The 22,770-nt window shown below is 36.9% G+C and overlaps 1 protein-coding gene across 15 annotated transcripts in view; it reads left to right on the top strand.

Annotated features, from left to right (window-relative positions):
- Positions 1–22,770, top strand: part of DLG2 (discs large MAGUK scaffold protein 2) — a 2,175,949-nt gene that overhangs the window by 1,571,425 nt on the left and 581,754 nt on the right. For all 15 annotated transcript variants that reach the window (XM_049891082.1, XM_049891084.1, XM_049891085.1 and 12 more), the window contains one exon: positions 680–849. In XM_049891082.1, the coding sequence (XP_049747039.1) occupies positions 680–849 (170 nt within the window). The remainder of the gene's footprint in view (positions 1–679; positions 850–22,770) is intronic.

Raw genomic sequence — 22,770 nt, forward strand, 5'->3', positions numbered from 1 at the left:
GAAAGGTTTATGGAAAAGTCAAATTATTTCTTCTTGTGGGAAAATGGCAAAAAAGAAAGTTTGACATAGAACTTGCTATAGAATCTTAGTTTTCAAAATGCATTCCTAAGGACAAGAATTGTCTGAAATTCTCTTTTAACTTTGTTGAATACAAACTTCAATACCTACAGTATGAGATAAATTTGAGGGGAGGAAATCTGGGAAATAATATGCCAGAAAGTTAACAGGTTAATATTAGATGATAGGGTTATATGCATTTTTAAACTTTTTCTACAATTTATATTTTCAGATTTTCTAAAATATTTAGGTATTACTTTTTTAAATAGTAAATTAAGAATTTTATAAAAATTAATCAATAAAGTTGTATTTTTATGTTTATATAGTCCATAGTAGCTAAGTCCTGACAATCATTCAAATTGGAATCCTCGGTCAAACCAATCAAAAACCAATCAAAATAATTATGTAATTGAAATAGACCAGGAGTGTGGTCAACGTAGGGACCACTGAGGAATTCAAGGCCTTCTTGATTTCCTTCATTTGAAATACATCTACATTTAAATATTTTAAATTTCTTGTAATCTTTACTTTCCCACATCCTAACGTGAAATAATCAAAAATAGTAATCTTTAAGAAATCCTCCTAGCCACTCCTGACACTTGCCTCTTTTCCTTCCTTCCAGGGTCAATGACTGTATCTTGCGGGTGAATGAGGTCGATGTGTCAGAAGTTTCCCACAGTAAAGCGGTGGAAGCCCTCAAAGAAGCAGGGTCTATTGTTCGACTGTACGTGCGTAGAAGACGGCCCATTTTGGAGACTGTTGTGGAAATCAAACTGTTCAAAGGGCCTAAAGGTAATGAAAATACAAATGACTTAAACGCTCAGACATCAGTGACAAGCTATTTGGCTAAAATTTATGCTACGACCCACCTGTAATATGCTCTCTTTTTTCACCTTCCAACATTCAGTGGTTATTGAAAGATTGGAATTCCACAATAGTGGTTTTACAAAAGGTAAAAGGAAACTATACTCTAAATACGAACTTGGATAAGGAAAGCACAGGTTTGTTTAGAAATGTCTTTATAAACAATGGCAACAGCCATTTATATTCTTTCATAAATTATTAATCTTACTGGGTCATCATGACTTGGTTACAGATTAATTTTTCAGTTACAGATTGTAAACTCTCTTTTAGCAAAATAGTAATAGATATGAGAATAATTGAAATAATCTATCCTGGGATGATAATTAACATTTTTTATAACACTTTTGGGATTTGTTTGATTTTATAATACCCTTGCATGTTGTGGAAACTCTGGTGGTGTAGTGGTTAAGTGCTACGACTGCTAACCAAAAGGTCTGCAGTTTGAATCCACCAGGTGCTCCTTGGAAACTCCATGGGGCAGTTCTACTCTGTCCTGTAGCGTCACTGTGAGTCAGAATCGACTGAACACCAATGAGTTTGGTTTGTTTTTGGCTTTTGTTTTTTTTTTTTTACTTGTTGTACCCAACAAGTACTACGTCATGTTTTATACTTGAAATAGTCAATATAAGTTAAAATGTACTATGATTTGAAATATTGACAAATCCCTTGAGGTACTTGTAATTACTCTGGTAAATTACATAAAAAATGAGATGACTCGTTATACTAATTTTTAAAAATAATCATTTGAGCCCTGCTCTTCAGAATGATGACATTTAATATTAGCTTAATAGTCTTTTAAATATTTTAGGAAAATCTAATAATCGGCTTAACAGTATTTTAAATAATTTAGAAGAGGCTGGCTGGATAGTCTACTCTTTGAGTGAATCATTTCTCTTTCCCTTAAAATCTATCTAAACCTAACACTATGTGGGATTAAAATAATAAATACACCAGCTTCTCTGGAAGACTTTGTTGTACTAGGTGCTGTCAGTCAGTTCCAACTCATAGAAACCCTGCATACAACAGAACAAAACACTGCCTAGTCCTGCACCATCCTCACAATCATTGCTATGTTTGAGCCCATTGTTGCAGCCATTGTGTCAATCTGTCTTATTGAGGGTCTTCCCCTATTTCACTGACCTTCTTCTTTACCAAGCTTGATGTCCGTCTCCAGGGACTGGGTTCTCCTGATAACATGTCTAAAGTATATAAGATGAAGTCTCATCATTTTCCCTTCTAAGGAGTATTCTGGTTGTATTTCTTTCAAAACAGATTTGTTTGTTCTTCTAGCAGTCCGAGGTATATTCAGTATTCTTTACCAACACCATAATTCAAAGGCACCAATTCTTCAGTCTTTATTCACTGTCCGGCTTTCACATGCAATTGAAAACACCATGGCTTGGGTCAGGTACATCTTAGTCGTCAAAGTAATATCTTTGCTGTTCACACTTTAAAGAGGTCTTTTGCTGCAGAGTTGCCCAGTGCAATACATCATTTTATTTCTTGACTGCTGCTTCCATGGGCCTTGATTGTGGACCCAAGTAAAATGAAATAATTGACAACTTCAATATTTTCTTCGTTTATCATGATGTTGCCTACTGGTCCAGTTGTGAGGATTTTTGTTTTCTTTATGTTGAGGTATAATACATATGGAAGGCTATAGTCTTGGATCTTCATCTGTAAGTACTTAAAGTCCTCCTCACTTTCAGCAAGCAAGGTTGTGTCATCTGCATATCACAGGTTGTTAATGAGCCTTCCTCCAGTCCTGACGCCCTGTTCTTATTCATACAGTCCAGCTTCTCAGATTATTTGCTCAGCATACAGATTGAATAAATATGTGAAAGTGTACAACTCTGATGTACAGAACACCTTTCCTGATTTTAAACCACACAGTCTCTACTCGTTCTGTTCAAATGACTGTCTCTTTGTCTATGTATGGGTTCCACATGAGCACAAGTAAGTGTTGTGGAATAACCATTTTTTGCAATGGGAGGTAGTAGTGGGTGCTATTTAGGATCTCAAGCCCACAGACCCAGGAGTCAGACAGAAATGAGCTTAAAAACTTAGTTCACCTACTGACTAGTAGAGTGATCCAGCTTGGATCAGGGGCTCGACGTTTGTAAGCTTCAACTCCCTCACTGTGAAATGGGAATCAGAATGGTAGCATCTATCCCAGGGGGTTAAGTCAAAACAAAACAAAAACCAGCTGCCATCAGGTAGACTCTGACTCGTGGTGACCTCTCGTGTGTCAGAATAGAGCTGTGCTGCCTAGAATTTTCACTGGCTGATTTTTTGGAAGTAGGTCACCAGGGCTTTCTTCTAAGGCACCTCCGGGTGGGCTGAAATCTCCATCCTTTCAGTTAGCAGCTGAGGGTGTTAACCATTTATACCACCCAGGTTATTTGAGGATTAGGTGACACGATGAATATGAAAGCACTTAACTGATAGCATGTGATGAGCAATAGACCAAGATGGTTAAGAATATCCATTCCAGAATCAAAGTGCTTAGGTTCGAATCCTGGCTCGGCAGCTCACTAGCTCTTTGACCTTGGGCAAATTCCTTAGCCTCTCTGGGCAAATCATCATGAGTCAGAATTGACTCAACCGCAACGGGTTCCCCCCCTCCCTCCCGGGCAAAATGCAGGTGAGAATAGTATTTGTCCCTGGAGATATGGTGAGGATTAGATGAGTCAACTCACATAAAGTATTTAGAATAGTACCTGGCACATTTTGACTGTCCAAAAAATATTAACTATGTTGTTGTTGTTGGGTGCCGTTGAGTCGCTTCTGACTCACAGTGACTCCATGTGACATAGTAGAACTGTCCCAGTTTTCTTCGCTGTAATCTTTATGGAAGCAGATAACCAAGTCTTTCTCCCGTGGAGCTGCTGAGTGGGTTTGAACCACCAACCACGTGGTTAGCAGCCAAGTGCTTAACCATTGTGCCACCAAGCCAAAAACACCAAACCCATTGCCACTGAGTTGATTCCAACTCATAGCGACCCTAAAGAACAGAGTAGAACCATCTCCATAGAGTTTCCAAGTCTGTAAGTCTTTACGGAAGCTGACTGCCACATCTTTCTCCTTCAGAATAGCTGGTGGGTTCTGACCACTGATTTTTCAGTCAGCAACCAAGTGTTTAACCACTGGGCCACCAGGGCTTCTATATATTAACTATGTATACACACACACACGCATACACGTATTATTTTCTATATATAATTTCAGCCTTTGTAACAATTATTTGGTCATGGAATGAAAATACTCAGAGATCCCTTGGGGGCTAAATTCAAAAGCATTAAAATGATATAACTAAATCTGAAAGAAAAAAATCAAATATTTCCATACCACAACAGCAGTGGTATGAAAGAAAAGACTTCCTACTCTGCACGTTTTCTAAAATCTTACTTGTAAGGTGCTTTAAAGCCAAATAAAATGTAGACGTTTATACCATTCAGTTAACAGCAATTATTCAGCACAAAGCTAAGGCAAACACAAATTTAACGTTAGCATCCATTTACAGACTTCCTTCTATCTAGCCACTCGCTGACCTCCAGCCACTCAGCAGAGCACTTAAACGCCCTGGTTAATTGGTGGCTAAAATTATTTTAGGTATGCATTCTTTTTTTTCCTAATCTTTGATACTAGGCCCCCCCTGAGGCTGGTTCATTTCAGGTTGAACTTTCTTCTCTTTTGAGGTAGAAGTGGGACAAGAATTGCCCTGGGACATGGAGAGGGGATATGAGTATTAATCAACCAGGTGTGCCCCAACAATCATCCAATGACAATACACACCTTATGGGAGATGGGGCTGCTTATGGGCTTCATCTACTGAGACAGGGGAACCGAGAAAACTGTTAGGACTAATTTTACAGCTAATTTTGCATTCGTGAAACGAAGCTCCTGCTAAATCTCTGCAGACAGTTTCAGGCCTGGTTTGTTTAGTGGTCCTTTTGGGATTATGCCGAATCAGTCATACTTGCTTATACTGTCACCATTCAGAGGTGACTATTGGGTATTTGTTTCTCTATATAAAGCTTATTGATTTACTGGGAAAGACACTGCTTTATGCACTGTTTAAATTCCTAATGCCTCTTCCAGTGCTTTGAATGTAGGAAGTGCTGAATCAGAGTAAATTGAATAATTAAATTGGATTTAAAATTAAATATGATGAGACCTCGCAATCTTAACCTCATCGGGCACCTTATAGTTCTTTATTATTGGATGATGATATATTGAAAAGAAATTTCTACTAATGTTTAACTCATACCATGGAAATGCTTACCTACAGTGGAGGATAAAGATGTATCGGATGTGATCTCTGGCCTCAAAAATTTTTAATGGAAGAGATAGACGTTATGTCAACTAACTAATGCATGGCCGAATGAAATCAGCTCTGTAATGGAACTTCAGCTATGTATTTAATGAGGGATGGAGGAAAATGTGATTTACCTTAACCAAGATCGCCAAAATGTTTCACAGAATTCACTTATGAATTAAAAGGGAATTTAATATGTACACACAGGTCTGTATCTAGCCTTCCTTGACTACGTGGGTATTCTCTTTAGTAAGTATCGACAGTCCAGCCAACTGAGCTAACTGACCTTGATTATGTGTATATAATATAGAGCTATCTGATTTCATTCAGTAATTTTGTCCTTCAATGATTCTACAATTATTTATTGGGTACTTACTATGTGCTTGGCACAGAGTCAGGCAAAACAGGTATTCAAGATAGAGAGAATCCCTGCTTTCAATGAGACTGTAGTCTGATGGGGGAAACATTAAGAGCACTGACGCCAATAACGTAAACTCAAAAAAATGCTATGAACGAACATAAAAGGTTGTAAGGACGTTCCAATTAAACAGTGAGTGAAGGGAGACTTCTCTGCAGAAGGACAACTTAAGCTAAGTCTTAAAATATAATAGAAGTTAGCCAGGTATAGAGTGAGAAAGATCATTCCAGACTCAAGAAAAAATGTGTGTGTATGAACGCCCTGAGGTAGGAAGGGTCTTGATACCATCTAGGAGCTAAAAGAAGTTAACTGTGGCTGGAGCTTAATGATAGGACAGTGACAACTGAACATGATATTGTCCAGGTAAACAGGGGCCAGATTGTGCAGTGCTTTGTTTACCATATTTAAGGACTTTAAGTTTTAAGTACAATAGGGAGTTATTGCAAAATTTTAAGTATAAAACCAAAAAACCTGTTGCCAGCAAGTCAATTCCGACTCATAGCGACCCTAAAGGACAGAATAGAACTGCCTCACAGGGTTTCCAAGGAGCACCTGGTGGATTCGAACTGCTGACCTTTTTTTGGTTAGCAGCCATAGGTCTTAACCACTATACCACCAGGGTTTCCAAATTTTAAGTATGGGAGTAACATAGTCAAATTTATCATTTTTTAGATCTTTCTAGCCACTGTGAAGAAAATAGATTAGAGGGAGGCAAGAGTGGAAACAGAAAACAGCTAAGAATTACTTGATGGAAGTAAATAAAGGAGGATGGATTTAAGCAATATTTTAGCATATTGACGCCACTTATTGATGAACTAAATGTGGGGTGTGTTAAGGATGAGACCCGGTTTTCTGATTACGTATTTGAATGGATTGAGATACCGTTTGTGAAATGGGAAACATCAATAGGAACCTCTTTGTGGGAATAATATTAGGACTTTATTTTTGGCCATGTTGGGAAAACTGTGACATATCTGACACAGAGATCTTAAGGAAGCAGAGCTGGAAAAGAGTTGGAAGAAAACCCTGTCAAATCAATATTCCGTATTGATTGTATATTTTTCCAAATATCTAAATTTGGGAAAATACCTGAAAAATCAACTTTTTTTACTTTTTATAAAGTCTTAATGCCTAGACTGTTTTTTTTTTAAATAATTTTATCTATTTTGTTGCTGTTGTTGAGAATTTACACAGCAAAACATATACCAATTCAACAGTTTCTACATGTACGATTCAATGACAGTAATTACATTCTGTGAGACGTGCGACCATTCTCACCCTCCTTTTCTGAGTTGTTCCCCCCTTAACATAAACTTGCTGCCCTGTAAGGTTTCTCCCTAATCTTTCAAGTTGCTGTTGTCAGTTTGATCCCATATAGATAATTCTTAAAAGAGACATTTTTTATTAGTTCAGCTGAACTATTACTTGGTTTTAGGGAGACTTCAGGGGATGTTTTTTGTTTAAAGATTATCGGAGGATAATAGTTTCAGGAGTTCACCTAGCCTGCATGGCTCCAGAAAGTCTAGAGTACATGAGAATTTGAAATTCTGTTTTGCATTTCCCCCCTTTTGATTAGGATTCCTTTATAGAATCCTTGACCAGCATGTTCAGTATTGATAGCTAGACACTATCCAGTTCTTCTGGTCTCATGGCAAAGGAGTCAGCAGTCATGGAGGCAATTAGCCACACATTTTCCGCCAATAATCTTTGACAACTTCTTTGTTATCTGGTATGACAGGATATTCTGGACTTAGTTTGTACATTACCCCAGAATTTGGCATCAGCCATTTCTATAAAGAGCTCTCATTTCTTTTATTGGCAAGTGATAGAGATAATAGTCGTGGCACTAAGGATTTTCATGACTTCTGGATTCATCATTGTTTCTAGGCCCTGTTAGTGGACAGAACTAGGAAATATGTTTTTTTTTCTAAATGAATATGCATCATGAGTTCCCAATGATATTTTCTATTCAAATTTGGTGTTATAAAGTTTTTCTTATTTGGTTATATATTTGTATCTTAGGCTTAAAATATTAGTTCCTAATGGTGCTCAGGCTGTTTTTGGTTTGGGTTTTTGTTTTGTTTTTTGCTTTTTAAAAATGTTTGTTATTGTTATTGTTTTGTTTTACTTTTGGTACAGGACAAATGGTAAACAGAGAATAATAAAAGATTTTGTTCCTGCTGTATAGATAAAATACTAAGGGATTATTTGGAACAATGATTTGTGGCAGTATTAAATTTAGTTTTCCAATTCCATGCCCTTGCATTTATTCATTCATTGCACAAGTTAGTAATTGTGAGATGCCCTTTGATGTGTGTTATCTGTCTTTATAGCAGTTCTGATCTTCCAAATATTCAAATAGAATCATTGGTGAAAGATTCAGGGCCATGTGTTTCAGTGGTGATTTAGATTGTCTTAACAATATGTAAAAATGTTCCTAGCCTCACAGTTAATGGTTTGCCCATTGCAAGCAGGTGGGTTGTCTGCGTGTGGGCAGTGAGTTGAGAAAAAATGGTTAATCATATTTAGAAAGCAATGATTAAGCAAATCCATTGAGGCTTGCCAAGCAACCAAAAATATGTGAGGAAGAAAACCTGAAGTACGCATGTTGTTTCCCAGGAAATAAGTTTAGAATAGGAGCCTTTCTAGTGACTTTCCACAGAACAGCCTAACTAGTTAGTAACTTCTAAGGAGCTGTATAATTAAACAAGTACAGAACTGTTAGCTTTTGTGGCTGAGAGAAAGAAGCCTAAACCTACGTAAGGTATGAGATGCCTTCTTTTAAGACGCTGGTGTTGCTTAAGAATATTGTAGCTGGTTTAAGGTCAAGTTCTAAAACAGAAAATGTTAAAACCATAGCTCTTTTAATCACTATCTAAAGACAGACTTGCTTATGGCTCTTTATTTTAGCCACCCTGCTTTTTCCATAAAAACTGAGTGATAAGAAAGTCTAACTAGCAACATATTTCAGCAATTCTCCCCCATCTTTTAAAAAAGTTTTTAAAGAGCATTGGTTTAATTTCTTCATGGGTACAAATTATGTGTGTGAGTGTTTAGTTTATGTATATATACATATATATACAAACACATATACATGTATTTGCATTTATAGAGATCTGTATCAATTCAAACTGAAAATGCAATAAAGCTTGTAGCTGTCTGTAACAGTAACTACAAAGTACACTGAGTGATAAAGTCGCTACGCTAATACCCATTGACACTGAGTCAATTCCTACTCATAGCGACCCCATAGGACAGAGTAGAACTGCCCTAATAGGGTTTCCAAGGAGCGGCTGGTGGCTTTGAACTGCTGACCTTTTGGTTAATAGCATTGGCTCTTAACCACTGCACCACCAGGCCTCCACTATGGTAACAGCCATTTGTAATGTGTGTAATTCAATCATTAGAGAGGCCACATACAGTTCCTCAACATCTTTAGTAGCTGTGGGACTGAGGGCAATTGTCTTAACCTCTCTATGCCTCAACTTTCTTGCATGTAAAATGGATATAATATGAGTATCTAATTCTTGGGTTCCTTCTCAAGATAATAATTGTAAATTCTTCATAAATGTTTGGAACATTTTTATTCTTCTTCTTATAATTGGCTAGAAGTTGAATAAAAAGCACCAAACCGTGTGCACATTCCATTGCTTTTAAAAGGACTACCCATACAAAATACAGTCTGCAAATAGGAATATTTGTTGAATTAATGAATTGAAAATTATTTTTTTAATATTCAGCAATTTCAGGTGGAGCCAGTATAAATATCTGCATGTGTTAACTTAGCCTTAGTGCGTAACTATACACATACATATATACATAAAATATTTTGGTGTTAGTACGTCTCTATGTACATACATGTGTATATGCAATTCTGTTTTTCTCTCTAGCTCTATACAAATTTATTTTTAACAGATCCAAGTTGTGACTGTGCCTTATGAATATATGTTTAATAAAAATGTACATACATATTTAGATGTGTACATTTTTCCTTGGTTTTCCTAGTTGGGCATATGTATCAGTACCTACTATGTGTGGAAATATCTCCAAACATGTTTAATACTGGCCTCATGGTGTCGCCTTAATGCCTATATTAATCTCCATGCCCCCCTACTGACGTAATCAGCCCCTGCTTCTGGTCTTTCCATTTATGTTAATGATTGTCATAGTCATCCACACCCAAAAGGTCAAAGACCATTTCTTTTGATTCTTCTCTCCTCTTTGCTACCTTTATTAAATCAGGCATCATCTCTAACATAACTTGTCCTCTCTTCCAAATTTCCTCTGCCGTATTTATGATGTTCTTGCCATGATTATCTCTTGTCCTATCTATTGTAATAGACTTCACTCCCAATCCCTCCCTTCTGTGCCTACATAGCTCTGCTAGATTAATCTTTCAAAATTCACAAGTCTATTAGTTGTTCTCTTCTGCTCAAAAGTCTCTAATAATCCTTCATTGTCATTAGGTGAAAATCTAAATTTCTTTCCAGAGCATTTCACATCTTCTTTGATCTCCTCCAGCCATAAAATTCAATTTCAACCTTCTGTTCTCTCTTATCCCATTTACGCATCTTCTGATCCAGGTAAGCTGGATTATGTACCATTTCTTAAAATGTATCCCATACTCTCTGGCTCTAGGCCTTTGCTCATCCCGTTCCCACCTTTGAAATGCCTTCCCTTACCACCGAGTCTGCTATCTGGTGGCAGCATGTCCATCCTTCAAGAGCCAGTTCAATGCTAACGCCTCTACAAAACTTTTACTAATTGTCTCAATCAGAAGTAATCTTTCAATACTAAGAACTTCTAAAATACTTTATTCCTTCTTCTATTCATTCTTTTGTTACCAGGCTGTACAAGCAACCCATAGCATTTCAAAGAATAAAGATGAGCTACCTAAATGGGTTACCTAAATAAAGGAACTAAACAAGAGGCTGATTCCAGTGCTTACCACACTAAGTTTATGATCTCTACTGTAAAGTCTAGTCTAAGTTTGAAGCATTTAGTGAACACCTAAAAGTGAAATACGAGCTCCAGGCTGAGTCTGTACTTAAATCTGGGTAGTAAATGGAAGGAATTGGGGTAGAGGGATCGGGGTGTTTCAGGGCAGATTATGACCATCACTGCAGTGTAGCAAAGGGAAGAAGGAATGGCCAAGACAGAAGTTGAATGATTTTACCACTGTCAGAGGTCACTTATGAGGAAAGCCATTGCATTGGCCCCTTTCTTCCACCCTGTACAGAAACTGCTTGAGCAAGAAACTGGTGGAAGTGTTAGCTGCATCTAGTACATTGGTTAACAGACCAATTAACCAAAGATCAATTTCCAAATTATTGCAGGTTTTTATTTTATTTTTCTCCTAATAGTCTGTACTACAGAGTTGTTGTCCAGATTGGTTACATATCAAATTAGTGTGTGTCATAAATTACAGACAGAGAATTTCTCTAAAATCAAGTTAAATTAAGTTTACCAGTCATTTGGCAAATTGGTTATCCTATAACTTGATATTTAGTGTATTAGCCTAGAGCTACCTGTAATGAGCACACAGCAAGTTCTCACTCAACACTGAATGAACTAAGATTTTAATGTAACATTGAATACGCTGCCTTTACATTCAGTACAGAGATTTCCAAGAAGCTCTGGTGGCACAATCATTACACATGTGGCTGCTAACCTAAAGGTTGGCAGTTCGAATCCGCCAGCTACTGCATGGGAGAAACGACCTACTAATCTGCTCCCATAAAGATTATAGCCTAGGAAAATCTATGGGACAGTTCTACTCTGTCCTTTAGGGAAGCTATGAGTTGGAATCAACTTGACAGCCCAGAACAACAACAAAGACTGCCTACCCTGTAGTTCTTTTGTCCCCCTGTCCATGTATAGCTTTGCTGACAGTATGCATTTACAAGTTAGATTTTCTATCACCTAATCACAATAACCAATAACCTGGGAATGTTTAGGTTAGCAAAGTTTTCAGCTATCCAGAATTCAGCTGTTCATAGCCAAGCAGTCCACCAGACCACTGGGTAGAAACTGAACACAAAGGTTATACAACTGTTTTGATTGCTGGCAAACCAACCATTTACTGCACCAAGGGCCACCACGCATTCCTGCCTCTCTTGCCATGGGGTAAATTATAGCGTGTGTTCATTTTTTTAATGCATGTGCAAATGTGTTTCTGAATGCAGGACACAGTTTGTTCTTTATTCAGGCCCATGTCCTGGGCTCTGAGTTACAAGTTGTAGGTGGACCTCTTTGTGGTAAAGAGCCATCCTGAATAATAGTTTGACCCATAGTAAGCACAAATGGCAAATACAGCTGTTTGACATGAAGTCTCAAAATGCTACATTTTCCTTTTAGTGCTAAAATTTTTGAATTACCAGAATTGTTCACTTGGGTACACAGGGGAATTTGCTTGAGTGCATAGGTAGTATAACCTCTTATTGAAATATAATATATAGAGTGAAAAAGAAAATGCCTATTTGTGTTAAGCCAGGGAAACAGTCTTCTTGGCAATAAATTGTCACTAAATCACCACTTTCTGTCTCCAAAGAACAAATCTTTTTTTAATTGGACAAAGGACAATGCATTTGATGAGTTCACCTTGTTCGGGGGCACTTCTTGTAGAATTTCTTTGCATCTGCACATGGTTAGTTTCTGATTGTTTCTAGATATCAGATATGTGCTTGTGGATTGAGAGCCTCTTTCTCTAAGTTAATATTTGGTCAGTCTTCATAATGATGTCTGTAAACAAGCTCTCTCCTGAGACCTTGTAGCAAATGATTTATTCATAGAAAAAAAAAAAAACCTACAAATATTGCCACTGTAATCCCCACTGTTCTGTACATTATAACATCATGGGGGAACAAATTAATCAATTTCATTTGCTAAATCATTGTGGAAATTAAGAATTATGCCACCCCTCTCATTTATCCTTCAGGGATAATATGTGGTCATTTTTTTCTTTTCTTAGTTTCTTTGCTTTTTAAAGCTAGCTCATAATGTTTAACAGAATTTATGATCAATAGCTCCTTGAATAAATCTTTAACTAATCAAAGCTATTTTTGCCACGAAAACTTCAGATAAAAAAAAATACACTGAACTAGACATAGTTCTGGCTTTTACATTCAAAAGTTTTATCCTTCACTCAGCAACCCCTGACCCCTAGATGTAAATATTTCCCAATGTGAATATTTGCCTGCATATCATTTAAAAAGTTTTAAAAGGAAATGTGTTATGAAGATGAAGACTAAAATTCTCTAATTTATGGTCAGCATCAAAGCAATTTGGTGAAAAGACTTTAGAATTTGGAGCCAACACCCAACCTTAAATGCTTGTTTTACCTAACTGTAAAACGGGCCTTGGTTATTATGAGGATTCAATGAAATATCTGGTACATCTCAGTGCCCAGTAAATTCTAAGAATATGGAATATGTGTAGAAAATAATAATTATCCATTTACTCAGTAAATATTTTATTCCAAAAATATTTATATCTAGCAGCTCTAGGTACTAAGTCAAAGGAGTAACAAAGAAGCCTTGGCTTTTCTCCTAAGTGTATGCTTAGAACACTGGCAGTCACCTAGTTTTTCTCTGCTCACTGTCGCTGGCTTCATGCTAAATTCATCACCGTCCCCTAACTTAATCTATTTTTTGTTCCCAACTTGTCAACCAGTGTACATTAAATTCTTTTCCTTCTATGGAACATTGAGATCCAATAAAATTAAAGTTTGCAGTATATTTTATTCATGGACTATGATTCCAAATGTGCTTAAGCTGTCAGTCAAAAGCCTTGTGCTACATGGCCTTTGTCTCTGAATATAATTCAGTTGCAGCTAGATACCTTGAGCACTTTATCTTGTACAGAAAACTTAATAACAAAGATAAAATAAAATCTCTGTTTTTAATACCCATAAAGAAAGCCAACTTATGCATTTTAACATGGAAAGTGCTACTGGTTAGCCAGTTATGAGACTCCACCAAGAGTCCATGGATAGTTGGAAATTTAAATAGTGTAATAAAAATAACAACAACAACAATTACCATTGAGTTGATTCCAACTGAGCTCCATAGAATTTTCTTAGCTATAATCTTTATGGAAGCAAATCACCACGAGTTTCTTTCACAGCACTGTTAGGTGAGTTCAAACTGCCAACCTTTTAGTTAGTAGCCAAGCACAAACCATTTGCTCCATCTAGGAGCCTATTTGCACAATAAAGGCCAGTGTTAGGAAAGGTAGAATATTATCAGTCAAGGCTGTAAAGAGAACAGTTAGAAAGAATGAAGAGTAAAAATGGCACAGGAAACAAACTAGGCAGGTTTTTCTAGGTGAGCCAGTCCCTTAGAGTAGTAAATAAAGAAGGTATATATAATATATTTATGTATAATTTACTCATTATAGACCATTGGTGTTATGAAGACAGAGTTTCATAGTTTTTTCCCAGGGACCTAAAAATATTTGTTGAATATTGATGGGTAAATGACTCATAAGGGAAAATTTAACCTCTATAAAAAAATTTTTTTTTTATAGTTTCATTAATTTGAATTAACTGAATATGGTATCATTTTTTTAAAAAATCATAATAATTTTGAAGCATCAGACTTCTTACCCATCTCAGGTATCGTATATTCTAATCTCTCAAAATACATACATTCACTCATTTATGTAACAAAACATTGATTAAATACCCGGTACTGGACGAAAAGTTGGGGATAGAAACATGGTGCGCCCTCAAGAGATGTGGTGTTCACAGTATAGTGTGTGAAATGTGCACATGCTTAGATAACTAGAATACCATATGATAAACGTATGTACAAGGCTTTTGCAAGGAACTCTTGACCACAACTTTGAATTCTGCTTTATTACCTCTGGGAAGAAACAGCTCTCCAGTGCTGGTGGTAGCTGTTCGCTTGGGAAACTGCTTCAGTCATTGGATATTTTTTTCCCTATCATTGAACTGAAAGCTAAAATTCCTCTATTATTTGTCCATTAATCTTATTTCTGTCATCTTCAACCACGATGAACAAGTCTTCTTTGAAGCAAGCTCTTCAGACATCTGTACGCCACTGACAAGTCTCCCCTCAGGCCTGTCACTTTAAGAATAAGCAACCCCAGTTCAGCAACCCTTTCTCAGACATCATGATATTCAGACCCTTTATTTTCCTGTGTTCATCGTATGAATTTTCTTGGGGTTGTCAAGATCCCACCCAAATAACAATACCCAGAATTCAACATAGAAATCCCTTGATGTGCTTGTCAGCATAAACCCTCATGGGTATAGTTCTCTGCACGAGCTCCATATTCTAATACGAAGTTGTGTCAGCTTTGTTTTTAAGTATCTTTTTGGTTGGTTCATATTAAGATTACAGATAGCTAAATACTTCATATGACCTGCTGTCTAGTCATAGCTATCATATGCTATTTTTGAATTATTTAGCTTTAATATAAATTTATGAATTTTTATTTATCATTTTCAATATAATATTGTTGGAATGAGCCTAGCATCCTAAACTGTTGATATCATTCTAACAGTAATTCAGCCATCCCTCATATTAGCCATGCCCACCTCATTCGTGTCAATTGCAGGTGACCTGAATGTAGACAGATGCGATTCTCAGAAACTGGATGGAATTTGTCAGGGGCACATGTTGCCCAGCACACAGATATCAAAGTGAGCCCCACGAATATACAGAGAGATGAGGTATAAAAATAATAGAAAGATAAAGGTAAAAATATACCTATAGATAAAATTTTCTACCAAGAATGTTATACATACTACCAAAGAACTGGTTTTCAGGTTATAAGGGAAAATTAATCTTAACTGCTCACAGAAATTCTCTTCCCCAATAACTCACAAAGTAAACAGAACAGAGAATAAGAATGACAAAAAAAAAAAAAAAAAAGCCAAAAGCTAAGGAAAAGGAACGAGGCGTATCTTAATGCCATACACTGAATACACTGGCAACTAAGGAAAGAAACAGTAGCAGAGAGGCTCAGAAAGGCTCAGCTGCTATCCCACTTACATTCCCCTTCTGAAACTGTACCTGTGATTGACTAAATCCTGGGACTTCTCACTGATATCATTAAACCTGGAGAAGAGTACACTGAGCTGGTAGCCTTATCTTTTTCATCTTCCCACAAAGGAACCTGCTGCCTGAGAATCTAAAGTAGGGAGAGTGAGTGGTAATGCTGGTATTCTCAAAGGGAAGTTACGGTTCTGTAGCCACACCCGGATCTGGAATAATTACCCCCAAATTGTCGTACTTGGTATAGGATGTTTAACAAAATCTCAAAACAGACTGTAGAATTTGGGTATTCTACAAAAGAGGGCACACGACTACAGCCTCTCCTGAACTTTCCCCCAGCTCCCTCCTCAGCTATTGTGCCTCAAGCTACAGGAAATGATTAGAACCCAAAATATCCAGACCTCCCACTGTTTACTCAGAAGGAAAAACAAAAAAAATCGTAGGTATAAAGGAAAATGGTAAACTAGTCACCTCCACTATATTAGAGAAAATAGACTGTCTGATGAGCTACTCAAACATGAGCAGATGAATAGAATATAGTAACCCTGTAAATATATCACCAACAAAAACAAAAAAGAAGCATTGTCATCTAATTTATTAAGCACTTACTACGTGTTAGGCATTGCTGTATTTTATATGTATATCTCTTTTAGTACTTATAAGAATCCCTATGATGTACTTTTATTATATGTACAGATAGGGAAGCACAGAGAGACTCAGTTACTTGCCTGAAGTCACACAGATGGTGAGTGTCCGAGCTAGGATACAAATCAATACTGCCTGGCTTCAGAGTTTGTGTTATTAATCCTATGCAATCTTGGTTCTCATAACTTGAACAACAAAAAAAATGAATGACTAAATGAATGAATGAGAGAAAGAGTTCAACATAGAAGAAAACATAATTCAAGGAACAGAAGAAAATTACTCATGATTCATACTATAGGAAACTTAAGAAAGTAAATCCAATAAAACAAGTGCTAAAATCAAGATGGTGAAACTGTGGAAAATGCTGCAATGAAAGACTTCAGACCGGAGGAAATAACGGCATAAATAGCATCATTATAGAAAAAAGGAACATGTTATAAAAAAAAGTAAGAAAAGAAATATATGTCACTGAAATTAGTGACAAAGTGCAAAGCTTGAGATAATCATGGTGGTCAGAAACTTAAAAAGTAAGTAAAGGGAGAGAGGAAGACTTAAAAGCTACACTAAACAAAAGCTAAAGAGCTTTAAGAAAAAGAACTGGTGGCCCAAGGTGTCTAGACACAGCCCAGGGTACAGAAGATTTATCATTAGTCACACATCCTTTCTTAAAATTTGTCCTTTATCAGAGCTCTTATGTATGTTGTTCTGGACATACATTCTGTTCTGAGTTGAACAGGAGAAAAAGAATCTTTATTTGTGGCAATAGACCAAAGGAAATCATCCAAAATTATTTAAAACAATAAAGGAATACAGTAAAGTGTCTAGGTATAAAATTAATATACGGAAATCTAAATCATACAAATATATGCATGAAAAGTACCCCGTGATCTGCTTCTGTAAACATTACAGCCAAGAAAACCGCATGGGCAGTTCTACTCTGTTACATGGATCGCTTTGGGTCACAATTAAATTGATGGCACCCATCTGCAACAACGCACATGTGTAAACATACACACTAACCAATTAAGTTATAATAGAAGAAAATATACCATTACACTAGCAACAAAAGTGATAACCACTTAGGAATAAATGTCTTGATAAGTATGTGAGATCTATATAAAGATAACTTCAAAATGCTGCTAAGGAACATACAAGAAGACAAGCAAAAGGAGTACCATAACATCTCATTGGAAAGGAAAATGTGACATCAAAAAAATGTCAGTTTCTCATCACACAATACAGGAGAGGTTAGCACAACTGGACCAAACCAGAAGCAAAGAAGTTCCCTGAACACAACTGAATGCTTTGAAGTGCAGAGTAGCAGGGATGGGGCTCTGGGGACCATGGTTTCAGGGGCCATCTAGGTCATTTGGCATAATAAAATATATTAAGAAAACATTCTGTATCCCACTTCGGTGAGTGGCGCCTGGGGTCTTTAAGGCTAGCAAGTGCTCATCTAAGATGCATCAGTTGGTCTCAATCCACCTGGAGCAAGGAAGAATAAAGAACACCAAAGACTTAAGGTAAATATGAGCCCAAGAGACAGAAAAGGCCACATAAACCAGAGACTCCATCAGCCTGAGGTCAGAAGAACTGGATGGTGCCCGGCTACCACTGATCACTGCCCTGACAGGGAACACAACAGAGGATACCTGATGGAGCAGGGAAACAGTGGGATGCAGACCTCAAATTCTTGTAAAAAGGCCAGACTTAATGGTCTGACTGAGACTAAAAGGGACCCCGGAGGTCATGATCCCCGGACCTTCTGTTAGCCCAAGGTTGGAACCGTTCCCGAAGCCAACCCTTCAGACAGGGATTAGACTGGACTATAAAACAGAAAATGATACTGGGGAGGAGTGAGTTTATTGGCTCAAGTAGACACATGAGACTATGTGGACAGCTTCTATCTGGAGGCGAGATGAGAGGGCAGAGGGGCACAGGAGCTGGTTGAATGGACCCAGGGAATACAGGGTGGAGAGAAGGAGTGTGCTTTTTCATCAGGCGGAGAGCAGCTAGGAGTACATAGCAAGGTGTGTATGAGTTTTTTATGAGAGGCGGACTTGATTTGTAAGCTTTCACTTAAACCACAATACATGAAAAAACAAATAAGATAAAAAGATTATTGCCTGATACAGTGAAAAAAAAGTCAACCTCTACTCTTAAACACTAAAATTTTAAAGCAAAAATACCAATAAAAAATGTTAAAAGAAGAGAAGCTGATTCTAAACTTAATAAGGAAAAATTACTAATCAAGGATAGTCAGAAAATTTCAGGAAAAAGTAGTAATGAGAGAAGTCCATACCTATCAGGTATTAAAACATACTATAAAGTGTTAGTAATTAAAAAGTAAAATGATATATTAAAGGAAAAAACTAGAAAATCTAGAGATAGGCCAGACATATAAAGGAATTTATTATATGATAAAAATGGGCATTTTGTGTAGGTGGGAAAAGATGAATTGTTCAGGAAGTGGTATTGAGGAAACTAGACATCTATCTTAAAAAAAATAAAGTTGGATCTCTGCTTTGTATTCTACACCCAGATAAGTTCTTGATTGGTCAAAATTTTATACTTAAAAAGGAAAAAAAATTGCTAAATTGGGCTATATTAAAATTAAAATTAATTGACCCATCATCTATGGTAAAATACCTTTAACTCTTTAAAGGCTCAAACCCTTTTGCATACTGATCTGTCTTCTGGGAATTTATCCTATAGATGTGCCTGCAAGTGTGCGAAATAAAGGTAATTGCCACAGTATCTCTAGTAGCAAAAAGGGCAAATAACCTAAAAGACAAAAGAAAAAAAAAACTCCAAAGATTTTGATACATCTGCATAATATGGTATCACTTAGTCATAAAAAAAATGAAGAGCTCTGTATATACTAATACAGAACAGAATCCTAGATGTTTTTAAAACCACATACATGGTGCAGACAATAAGTGTGATGTATTATTTTTATAACACAGAAATGAATATAAATAATATGCTTGTATAGAATGGAAACCCTGGTGGCATACTGGTTAAGTGCTACTGCTGCAAACCAAAGGGTCCACAGTTCGAATCCACCAGGCACTCCTTGGAAACTCTATGGGGCAGTTCTACTCTGTCCTATAGGGTCGCTATGAGTTAGAATTGACTCGACGGCACTGGGTTTGGTTTTGGTTTATATACATAGAATATATGTAGAAAAAGAATTGCTAACAGTGGTTGCTTCAGAAAAGCAAACTAGGTGAGAGGGAGACTTACTCTTTTATTTTATACTCATGGGACCTTTTGGAATTTCTTCCATATACGTATATTATCTATTAAAAAACAACCAAAGTAATTTTAAAAGAAAACACAGAAAGTTTAAAAATAGAAGGATGAGCAAAGATATAGGCTTGGCAAAGTTAATACAAGCAGTGAAAAGGTGGTCATTTTTTTGCTGGTAAAAAGCAATATGTATGATAAAGCCATAAAAAGAATAATCATAAGAAATAAACTGGCATGCAAATATATAAAACTAAACATGTTAAAATGCATGGAAAAAACATCATGTGATATACACCTGGAAAGATGTTTGGCCAGGAAGAGAAATATTGAGTGGGTTCAGTTCAATTCACTTAGCAAATATTTAGTTTAATACCTGGCACCACAGTCGAGGGAATGTACTAGGGTCAGAGGATACGGAACTGAGTTTAAGACTTTCCTCTCTCCTTCAATGTTGGTGATATAATTACTAGAACCTTTAAAAGTACAATCCTTCAATCAGATCTGTCTTGAACTATTGTGGAATTAAACTGGTATGCAATATACGACACTCTGAATACCTACACTTGAACCAAGGTGGATCAAAACTATTGTTTTTCCTATACAGCAAACCTTGTCTTCTCTCATAAAAAGAAACCAGACTTTTTTTTTTTTTTTTTTTTGAAGCATCTTGTTCACCAAAAACTTTATCTGTTTTTTCTTTGATACTCTGTTTTCTGGGTATTTACACTTTGATTTTCTGATGAATCAAAGTACTATGTGTGTTTCTTTTTTAAGGAAGAGAAATATCATGCCAAAAGATGCATAATTTTCAGAAGAATCTTTCTGTTATACTTAAATTTAAACTAACCCTTTTGAGAAACTGTATTATATCAACTATTAAAGGATAATCTTTTAAATCTGCTATCACATGGATTTCCTCACTTCTCTAAATAATACAGAACACTCTTATTTGCTTGATTATCTGTCATACACATTTCCACCCTAGATTGTTACTGGCAACAAGCATTTCAGATGGCTTCAGAAAGACTGAGAGTGATTATTTTCTGATGGCTCCATTAGACTAGACTTCAGAAGGATTATACTTTGGATGAGTCCTTTGGAAGCCAAGTATGACAGTTGAGTGTTTGGCAGCTCACCAACTGGTTGATGAAAATGAATTTCTCTCTTCCAAACCTCTGCTTCAGCACTTGGAAATTAGTCTGTATTCATTCCCAGAAGGTGCTGTGACCCACTCAATGAGGAATCACGGCCGGTTTACTTCCCCCATTAACTTAGTTGGTATAGTTCCTCATTATTGTAATTCACAACTCTTCATAGTTTTAGCTGGAACTTTCTCTTGCAACTAACTTTCCTTAAGAAAACATTGGCAACTTAAGAAAGCATCAGAAAAACAAACAATTTTCAGGACTTTACTTACAAATCCAATGCTATTTCTCAGTGATGAAACAACACCATGCCAAATGGAATAGTTGATTGTGAAAAGTGTCAGTTTTACTCCTGTCATTTTTATTCATGATTCCTTTTTGTTAAGGATATTGGTAATGAGATTAGAAGGGACATCTAGTAGGATGGAACATTTGATCCATTAGACAACTTTTAAAACAATTTGGGGGCTCTGACTTAGTTGTTCTACCTTGGTTTGCAAGTCCTAGCAATAACATCTCACTTTCATGAAAGATATCAGGTATTTCTCTAGAAAGAAACTACTTTGGCTTTCCAAAAATATGCTTTCAAAATTTATATGTGAAGGTACACAAGAAGATAAGTTTAGGGAGGGAAATGATAGAGGTTTTCAAACACTGTCTTTTACCTCTAAAAGAGCTTAAAGCTCAGTGTTGGTACCGCCTTATTTTCTAGCTACCTCTCCTCCTAGGTAGTCTCTCTGATCCCATGACTTTAAATTCCATCCCTATGCTATGCATTTAAAATAATCCCCTATATGCTATACAACTAATAGACATTTCAAGTTGAACAAGTAAAAACCACAGCTTAATTTTTTTTCAAAAACCATCTCTCCCTGGAGTCTTCCCTTACTCATTAAATGGCACCAAGGTGCGTAGGCCATAAATGGGAGTTATCCTTAATTTCTCTTTTTTAATCACATCGTGCATTCACTTCATTAGCAAATCCTGTCAAAATAAGTCTTGAACCAAGTCGCTTTTACCAGCTCTGCTCTCGCTGCTGCAATCCAAACCGACATCTCTTGTCCAGACTACTGTAGAAGTATTCAAGTTAGTCTTTCTGTTTCTACTTTGTCGCCTCCCCTCCACCATCCAATCTATTCTCACACAATAGCCAGAGTGATATTTGTAAAACACAAATCAGATGATATCAACCCCCTGCTTCAAGCTATCTGCTAGTTTCCCGAAGCCTTACCGTAGTTGACAAGCCCCTGACTACCTTTTTGATTTCACCCCCTATCTGTCTCCTCATCCCATGAGACTGCAGTCACTATGGCCTTCTTGCTGTTGCTCAAATGTTCTAAGTATGTTCCTGCCTAGAACCCTTGTACCTGCTGTTCTTTCTACGTGGAACACTCCTCCCCCTGATTTTTACACGGCTGATTCCCTCACTTTATTCAGGGCTTTATTTTCCCTCATAGCACCTTTCACTACCTGGTATAATATTACAAATGTATCTGTTTACATCAGAATATAATCCTTAGGAGGACAGGAGATTTTGTTTTGTTCACCGCTTCACCTATAGCAGCAGCTGTTACCCGAGTAAGTGTTCAATAAATATTTGCTGAGTAAATGAGAAAAGTATTTAAAGAGTTGTTACACAAAAGAAAGCAGAACTAGGTACAGTAGATATTGGGCAGCAACATTTGGCTTAGAGAAAATAAAATCTTGTGAACAATGAGAACTACACAGTGCAAAAGCAGAGTGCCTCATGGTGTGGTGAGCTCACTACTACTTCTAGCTCAGGCAGAGGCTAGAAGGGCCCTGCTCTAGAGGTTCAACTGGGTCATTGGTCAAGCTCTGTTCACTAGATGGAGAATGTGACCATCGGGCAATTTATTTGCAGATACAGGCACTTTAGGTAAGCCTACAAATAGTTTCCCAGGAAAGATGTGATGTATCCTCCCACCCCATCCATGCTCAATTCCAGGATGCCAGACAGGCCTGTCGCTGGATTTATGAGAAGACATTCGGATTTATGAGAAGACTTTCTGATTTATGGAGGGCACCCAG

This window comes from Elephas maximus, chromosome 7, assembly GCF_024166365.1.
Source record: "Elephas maximus indicus isolate mEleMax1 chromosome 7, mEleMax1 primary haplotype, whole genome shotgun sequence".
Lineage (NCBI taxonomy): Eukaryota > Metazoa > Chordata > Mammalia > Proboscidea > Elephantidae > Elephas > Elephas maximus.